Source organism: Arachis ipaensis, chromosome B03, assembly GCF_000816755.2.
Source record: "Arachis ipaensis cultivar K30076 chromosome B03, Araip1.1, whole genome shotgun sequence".
Taxonomy (NCBI): domain Eukaryota; kingdom Viridiplantae; phylum Streptophyta; class Magnoliopsida; order Fabales; family Fabaceae; genus Arachis; species Arachis ipaensis.
In genome coordinates this window covers 120,447,978-120,457,164 of record NC_029787.2, presented here as the reverse complement: position 1 = coordinate 120,457,164, position 9,187 = coordinate 120,447,978, and the positions used below count along the sequence as shown (strand labels likewise).

The window sequence follows — 9,187 nt, the reverse complement described above, 5'->3', positions numbered from 1 at the left end:
CGAGTCAACGGGTTCGAGTCTCATATAAAAAAATTTTAAAAAAAAAACGAGTCAATTGAGAAGTAAGAGAGAGAGAGAGAAAAATAGGATCTGTTTTTAGTAAGCTCAAGCCTTTTGAACTTTTTTAATAGACACAAAATATAAATTATAAATATACCCCACATGGAAGTTTAATAGTAATTATTATTTTTTTATGATTACCATAAATATTTTTTAAATTCAACTAATAAAACCCTAAATTCACCAAACTCTGAATTCAGCCCCACCCCCAAACTCACCACACGGTAAATAAACTCAATGTCACCCTAATTTCTAATTCCTTTTCCTGTTAACTCACCACCACCTACTCTACTCTCTGTTGGTCTTAGCCGAGCCATCGTCGTTGCCGTCCAATCCATCTCCCAGCGTCGTTCGTAGGCTCTCCCTCCCCGTCTCCTCTTCTCTCGTCAAGTGGTCATCAGCGCCGTAGTGCTCCGTCTCCTCTTTCATCCTCCACTTCCAGAGTAACAATGGAGTCTCAGACTCAGATATGAAATTGCTTCATTGATTTTATTTTTTTGTTCCTTTTATGTTCTTGTTGTATTCCTCCACTCCTTTGTATGAATCTGTTGTATTCCTTTCTTTCATTGATTTCATTCAATTTTTTTGTTCTGTTTATTTGTGATTCGAGAGTTGTATGCTATATTCATGTCAGAGGGACAAAGTGACATAAAACAGAATTATAGAAGAAGCCCTAACCTTCAATTTCACATAGCAATATGTTGTAGGAGCCTGCTACACATACAAGTAAAAAGGCCGTACAAGTTTTACAAGTTATCAGCCCAAACTTCATTAACACGCGCATTAACTCATTTTAAATGGAGCGTAACTACACGCGCCCCACTCAAACGGTTCCTCTTCTTCTTCTTCTCTTCTTCTTCTTCTTCGTCTTCGTCTTCTTCCTCTTCCTCTTCCTCTTCTTCTTCTTCTTCTTCTTCTTCTTCTTCTTATTCTTCTTCTTCTTCGTTTTTTTTTTCGATTTTCATGGTTTCTAAAATTCTTTTTCTTCTTCTTGCTGCACGTTCTTCTTCCTCTTACTCTTCTTCTTCTCCTTTTCTTTCGTTTCTGCACGTTCTTCTTCCTCGTTTTCCTCTTTTTCTTCTTCTTCATTTACGTCTTTTCTCTCTGTTTTCTCTTTTTTTTCGATTTTTTATGGTAAAATCGTTTTTGAAGAAGAAGAAGCAGCAGAAGATGAGGAGGAGAAAGAGAAAGAGTTCTGAATTATGCATAAGATGTACTTCAACGAATTTTGGTTTGGGTGAATTCTTGTAACCGTTTGGGTGTATTTTCTGTAATCCTTTAGGTGTATTTCTGTAATCATTTGGGTGTATTTGAGTGATATCTGACTGATATCTATGGGTGTATCTGACTCATATCTATGGGTGTATCTGACTCATATCTATGGGTGTATTTTTCATTTCAGAAAAAATGGCAGGCAGAAACCAAGCTGAAAAAAATGTAAGAACAAATATATGTCTTCGATCAAATCAGTTTTTCATAATAGAAATATATCTAACTCTAATTTTGCTTTGTTTACAGCAAATCAAGGACCTAAAGTGTGCAACCCATCTGTTGAGTGAGAAATTCAGAAATATGAGCGAGGAGAAGTGATGCAATAAGACTGTCCAGGCCATCCTCATTGTTATTGAGTCCATTTTGTCAGATAGATTCTAATGATATTGTCACTGATTAATGTAACTGTTATATACTCTTGTAAGAAATTGAACACATGGTGTAAATATATTTGATCCAATTATAAGTAAATTTTTTTTCCATAATTAAACTCTCTCTGGTGTATTCAAAATGTCTGATTTATAGGTACTATAATATGAAGTGGTGATCCAGAATTCCAAATAGATTGGAACCCATATATGACGGTTTGCATAGAGATCTGCATAATACACCCAAACACAGACTATAAATATACCCGATAAAAAATTAAATTTACACCTCTGCTGCAGATTTTAACCCAACACTACCAGAAAGCCACTTGTTGTCCACAAGACCAAAATTAATTAAACTCTCTCTGGTGTATTCAAAATGTCTGATTTATAGGTACTATAATATGAAGTGGTGATCCAGATAGATTGGAACCCATATATGACGGTCTGCATAGAGATCTGCATAATACACCCAAACACAGACTATAAATACACCCGATAAAAAATTAAATTTACACCTCTGCTGCAGATTTTAACCCAACACTACCTGAAGGCCACTTGTTGTCCACAAGACCAAAATTAATTAAACTCTCTCTGGTGTATTCAAAATGTCTGATTTACAGGTACTATAATATGAAGTGGTGATCCAGAATTCCAAATAGATTGGAACCCATATATGACGGTCTGCATAGAGATCTGCATAATACACCCAAACACAGACTATAAATACACCCGATAAAAAATTAAATTTACACCTCTGCTGCAGATTTTAACCCAACACTACCTGAAAGCCACTTGTTGTCCACAAGACCAAAATTTAGCAGAAAATCATTCTAATTCCTATCAAATGAGTCTTTGCTATGAGGGTTTTATTTTTCCTCTTTGCTACATGTAATCAATTGATTCTGAATCTCGTTTTCCTTCCTATTTGTGCTCCACTTCGCCCTGATTCAGCTGACAATCTGAGGTTGAATCATCTATTATCTTCAAAACGAGTTCAAACTTTGATTTCAGAAACCAGAAAATCGAAAAGAAAACGAAGCTGGAGTTACAGAGAGAAGAACTAACGTCAATGACGAAGAACAAACCAATGAGAAAGGAGAAGAAAAGAACGATCGAAAAACCAGGGGAAGACGCGCGAGAAGAAGAACGATGAAATTTGGAAAGAAGGAAAACAAAGAAGGAAACAAATCTTTTAAATTTGGTAGTTATACAAACGCGGGATCTTTGTATAGCGCGTGTAAGTGACGTAGGAGTTGCAACGCGTTTTAGTGGATTAGGCGTTAATGAACTTGTAATAGTTACAAGCCCTAATCGCTTGTATACTGAGCTTTTCCCTATGTTGTATGCATCGCTAACATAGTTATTTATGATATGAAAGTAGTTTCCTATAGCTTCTTATTGTGGTGATCCATGACATAAGAATGAAGTGCTATGCTACAAGCATGTTGGTGTAGTTAAGATTCATGCCAATTTGGTAATTATATGCAGCAATTGCAATTCTCCATTATTGTTCTATTGGTATCTAACATAGTGAGACATGAAACTTCATGGATTTTACAAACAATGCTATGAGTAATGGCGGAGCTTTGTGTGGGCAAGGGGGCCATGGCCCCCAAAGTTTTTGTAAAAATATCAGCAATTCTACTTTAAAGAAAATAAAATTAGCTTGTTTGATTAAATTGATATACTTTCAACTTATGTATCTGAGTTTTATGTCTATCTTCACCATTCTTTCAAACTTTTTATTCTATCATATTTGACATAACAAATAGCATATTTTTAAATCAACAACAAGTGGCATATCTTTAAATCAACGTTACAAATTCAATATCATTATAGAATTAACACTAAATTATATTTAGCTTCTCATATAGTTTTATGCATTATTTTATTTTTAGAATAATAAAAATTATAATATGGTCCTCCAAAAAAAATTTTCAAGCTCCGCCATTGGCTATAAAAATTGTGTAATTCGTTTGTATTTTACAGGTTTACAATTTTAATTTATGTTTCCAAAAAAATCAACCATTTTTTATTTTGTCTATCAAATATGCTCAGTTGAACATATTCAAATCACTGTATAGTGCATGTTTGAGGCAGATAGTCCTATTAGATAATTAGAAGAGGAAATAAATAGGAAGATAGAGTTTTGAAAACAAGCTTTGGAAGCAGTTTTTTTTTTATCTTTTATCATTTATATTTTATATTAATAGAAGTAAAACAAAACATACAAAATTTAAAGCTTCACAGGTAGCTTATGATTCCTAGCTTAGAGGTGCAAATTGGGAAGATATAATAACATCACAATTCAAACAGTGGGTGTTTCTTGGTTTTTATCTACTTCTACTATATTTAAAAGGAAAAGAATAGTGTTGGTGGCCATGTTTTCTTCCTAAGATACCTGTTTTCCTTATTCTTCTCTTAAAGAAAATATCATAAAATATGTTTTATGTAGAATGTGAATGCGTCATTAAAGGAGATGAAACGTTGTAATTACCTGACAGCGCATGCATCATGACGATGATGAGTTGCTGCATCGTCATCGCCATCTTCCACGCCGGCTTTTTCTATGGTTGCGGTGCTTTTCATTTCTCCTTCTATTCTCGCATCAATTATTAAAGATCTTGGACATGATCTATTTTGTCTTCACGTTTTTTAAGTTTCTTCTATAAGAGTGAGAGGCTCTATTTAGTAATTAGATTTTATTCTTTGCTGGGTCCTTGACCCCCAAAATAAAATGAAATAAGCAAATAAAACTAATTTTGATAGAGAGATTATGCCATTTGAGCTATAACTCGTGGCAACGTAATGTTATTTATTATCAATAAATTTGCATCATTTAATCCTTTGATTTTCCATATTTGTAATTATCATTATAGATTAATAATAAATAAAATTATATCAATATTTTAAAGATCAAACGTTTTAAAAAAATTTTATAACTTTCTATTTATAACTTCTTTCCTAAATACAAGTACTTTTGTATTTATTTCAACAATACTTATACTTAAAACTTCTTAATTTAACAAAAAAATAAATATTTATACTACTGACCTAGTAGATGACTCGTGTACATTTTCATGGTGTACTGTAAAAGCGTGCGGATTACATTGATAAGTTCGGACTAATAGCTCTAAAAATTTGATAATTAAAGTTAGAAGTAATTCAAGCTAAGTTAGTCCAGACCAAACTCAACTTTAACTTATTAAAAGCTCACAATATAAGTCGATTGCTTGGACATGAAAGACTAATAATAAAGGTTGTATTAGGCTAAGTAAGTAAAGTTAAGCCGAACCAAACCAAGAACAAGTTCGACTTAGTGAAAGCTCAAAAGTTGCTTCGAGCTCATGAGCTTAGCGTCGAGTTGTTAACGACTTACTAGTTGTTTAAATAGTTAGATGAACTTCTAGTGTTTTTTTTTTAAATACAATTTTTTAAACTTTTTTGGACATTAAGCAAAAATTATATAACTAATATACTATATAGTTTTACTAATTTATTGGTTTAACCGATGACTTATTAGTTGAACTCGTAGAACCGTTCTCACGTAAATAAGTTGGTTGTTGTTGAGTAGTTAGATAAACTTCTAGTATTCTTTTAACATTAAACATAGGGGTGTTCATGGATCGGATCGGAACCGCATATCCACGGTATTTATCCGAATTCGATCCGAAAATTACGGATATGGATCCGATTCGCAAGGCTATCGGATCGGATCTGACCTGCACACTTATATGATAAGATTACGGATTTTATGTAGGTATCTACATATTCGCGGATCTACAAAAATAAATAAATAAATAAATAATTTTCTTCAGACCGAATTCGCACACTAATAGGATTGGATTGCGGATTTTATGTAGGTATCTGCATATCCGCGGATCTACAAAAATAAATAAATAAATAAATAATTTTCTTATATTTTATTTTAAGAATAAATATATTTAAAAGAGAAAAAAACATTTTTTTAATATTTTTTAATAAAAATAAACTTTTAAAAATATTTTTGGAAACATTTATTATATCATGGGCATAATATGTCATTAGCATGTTATCACTTTTGAAAACATTTAATGTATGTTCTTAGAACATTTATAATGCCTAACAGTTATATTAAGAATGAACATTAGTTTGTCTTAGGTAGGAAGTTACTTAGAATGGGAAAATATCTTTTCTGTTAATAATCATAAGGTGATGATATCTCAATTCTCCTTGTTTAATAATCTTCAAGTCCAACAAAACAACCATCCACGTAATATATAAAATAACCATCCGGTTACACAGAGAACTGAAAATCCCGCATTTGTTAACTGTTTATACTTAAACCAAATCCAATAAAATAACTATCCAATTATTAATTAAAACAATCATCTGCACACCTAGTAAATTGAACATTTAATATATTTTACATGTGGTTACTTAAATAACCATCCATGTATGAATAAAAATAATCATCTATCAACATAGTGAAATGAACATCTGAAATATTCGTCATTGACCACAACTTGTAACGCTTTTGGGTTAAACTTCTCCTTAATCACATATTCATGATACTAACGGCATATATTTTATAAATGAAAAAAATTTACACTTTGTGATAAATTTACATTATGGAATATAACATAATTAAGTAGGATTTAGCGACGTATAACATGTCTGTTATAACTTAATCACTTATATTTAACTGCAACAACTCCAAGCATACTTAAATTAAGTGAATGGTAAACTAAATCCAATCTAACAATATGACCAAGTTCCATCTCATCAATTTCTAACTCAGTCACGTCCTTCACTTCCACGACCTACAATCGAACACAAACAAAAAAAGCCAACCAAAGAAACTAAGTGAGATATAGTACTATGATATAAATATCAGCAATATAAATCCCTAAGATACGACCAACAAAAATCAAATAAACACAAAATAAGACAGACTGAATCATATAGAAGAATCAAACAACAAACAACTATCCTAAAATATTTATTATTAAATCTCCTAAACGTTACCTTCAAATCAAAATATTTAACCAATTGTAACGGTTTTCAATTCAAACAAAAAAATTATTGTTACTGTATAACTTTCATCAAAATTGTTACTACTCTCAATTTATATTAACCATCAATGCTACAAAAAAATCAATAAGCAAAGACAAATTCTACATTAATTTAAAATATAATTTAAGATCTCAACACAACAAACAAAGAAGCATAAAAATATGGCTTGATTTAGTAGTGATAAGAGCTAATAATTTACTAAAATATAATAAAATAATCCATTTGTACCAAAAATAACCATCCCATCCATTTGAAACTAAACATCCGCATTTAAAATAAACCTTTTTTCTCCTTACCTGGTTGGACTGTTATCCAGTACAGTGCACTTACTATTAGAAAGAGTAGAGTTGTCAATGATTAATGATGATGGTGTAGTACCAATTATTTCACCCATAGCGGCAACCATCAACGATTACGCGAAGTTTCGGTGGTATCAGCAAAAGCCAGCGTCGGCGTCGACACGGTCCGGAAGGGGGTTACAATACGCAGGTGATGCTGCGGCAGTGCGGGATGCAACGACAAGGGGAGAAGCATGTAACTGAGTCTGTTGGAAACCGCCTCGGCTACGGATGCATAGCTGCACGAAATGATGCTTCGGTGGTGTCGGAACAGTCAACAGGGGTGCAACGACGCTAGTGATGTTGCGGCAGTACGGGTGCAGCGACAAGGGGAGAGCCACATATGTGGATTTGTTTGAATTCGCCTAGTCTACGGGGTGCAGCGACAGCGGCACAAGGTGCTGCTTCGGTGGTGTCGACGGCGGCGGCACGGTCGGCGGGTGGGGTTGGAATAGTGCAGCTGAGGCTGCAGCAGTGAGAGAAAGACCGGATATTAGAAGGTTACGATGAGATTAGAAGTAACCGTAATTAGTGTGAATAGATTTAATTACTACTTCTAATTTTTTTAATTAGAAATCATTGTGGAATTTTATAGTATATAAATCTATTTTTGTGTAAAAGATGATAGTTGTTACTTTTATAGGATTAAATATGTCAATCAAATGTAAAGACTCGTGAAATACAGATTGGGGCATTGGACTATGGACAGGCACAGATTCAAGAACAAGACAGGGGCACTTGCCCTCACAAACATCTTGAAAAAAATTAAAACTATAGATAGATATTTTTATTAAAAAAATTATAATTATCTTGTTAAATTTAATTTTTGGTATAAAAACTAAAAATGAATAAATAAATCAATTCAATAAAAATAATAAATAGTTATAATTAATTGCAGCAATTAAACGATAATCAAAATTTATTAATGAACTAATTTTTTTATTGATAATCACTTACAAAAATTCCAAGAACAGAGAGGTGAGAACGAAAAAAAATGAAACCAGCGACAACGTAATCAAAAAGAAAAGAAAATAGAAACATCGACAATAAAATATAATCAAAATAAAACACATTAAAGCAATAATAAAAAAATAAAAATAATGTCGCAGGAGAAGAAAAACACCGCTACTACAACAAAGGCTGATATTTTTTTTGGAAATGAGATTATTTGGTGTAATTATAGATGGGTGGATTTTGTAGAAAAAAATTAATACGTGGGCGCGTATTGTAACACGTGGGGACGTGTTGAACACGTGACAGTATCTTAACCAACATATAAAAGCGTGTTAGACATGTGGCAATATATTAGCCAACACGTGAAACGTATTACAACACGTAGAGCGTATTAAATGATTTCCACAATACTCTAATATATTTTAAATATTAAAATTCAACCAAAATACTATCTCTATTTTTATATTAAAAATAATTTCTGCACAACAAAAATTAGAAGTTTTCTATTAATAATTTAAATTTATTTTATAATTTATAATTTAAGATATATAATTTTTTATTAAAAATTTAAAACAAATAAAATAATTTTTTAAAATTAACTGATAAAAAAGTTAATTACTTAACATTGTTCTCTTAACAAAAATAGTGAGAACATCAATAATTGTGAGTGGTTCTCAAAGCGGGGAGCCGGGGACTAATGCTTAGGGAGAAGAGAGGCATCCATCAAGCTCTGTGGTCGGCGTCCAAACCTTAACGTCTCACCGACGACCGCCGCGCCGCCCCTCCTTAACGCCTTACACACTGTGGCAGTCAGTCGAGGATTCCGACAATCAAGACGATGGATTGCGTACACTAATTGACTACACGGCATGATAGTTCGTAACACGTAGCTCACAAATCCACATCAGGTTAGAGAGAAATGGAGGAGATTTCAACTTCAACCACAACTTCAACTTCAGCTTCAGGGTACAAGGAATATGTGGCAGGTTTGATCGCTGGCGTTGCCACTGTTGCCATTGGCCATCCATTTGACACCGTCAAGGTTTCTTTTTATTATTTATTTATTTTGTGTGCTTGTGGTGCCTGGTTTCAATTTGAATGCATAATCAATATCGAAAGATTTTCAATTCATCAACT

The 9,187-nt window shown here is 32.7% G+C and overlaps 1 protein-coding gene and 1 long non-coding RNA gene across 3 annotated transcripts in view; both read left to right on the top strand.

Moving 5' to 3' along the window:
* On the top strand, positions 1,458-1,825 carry LOC110269816. The gene is made up of 2 exons (XR_002358576.1): positions 1,458-1,497; positions 1,579-1,825. It is a non-coding gene; the product is annotated as an uncharacterized LOC110269816 (long non-coding RNA).
* Positions 8,698-9,187, top strand: part of LOC107631216 (mitochondrial arginine transporter BAC1) — a 4,521-nt gene continuing 4,031 nt past the window's right edge. For both annotated transcript variants that reach the window (XM_021119478.1, XM_016334582.2), the window contains exon 1: positions 8,698-9,092. In XM_021119478.1, the coding sequence (XP_020975137.1) occupies positions 8,970-9,092 (123 nt within the window). In that variant the 5' untranslated portion in view covers positions 8,698-8,969. The remainder of the gene's footprint in view (positions 9,093-9,187) is intronic.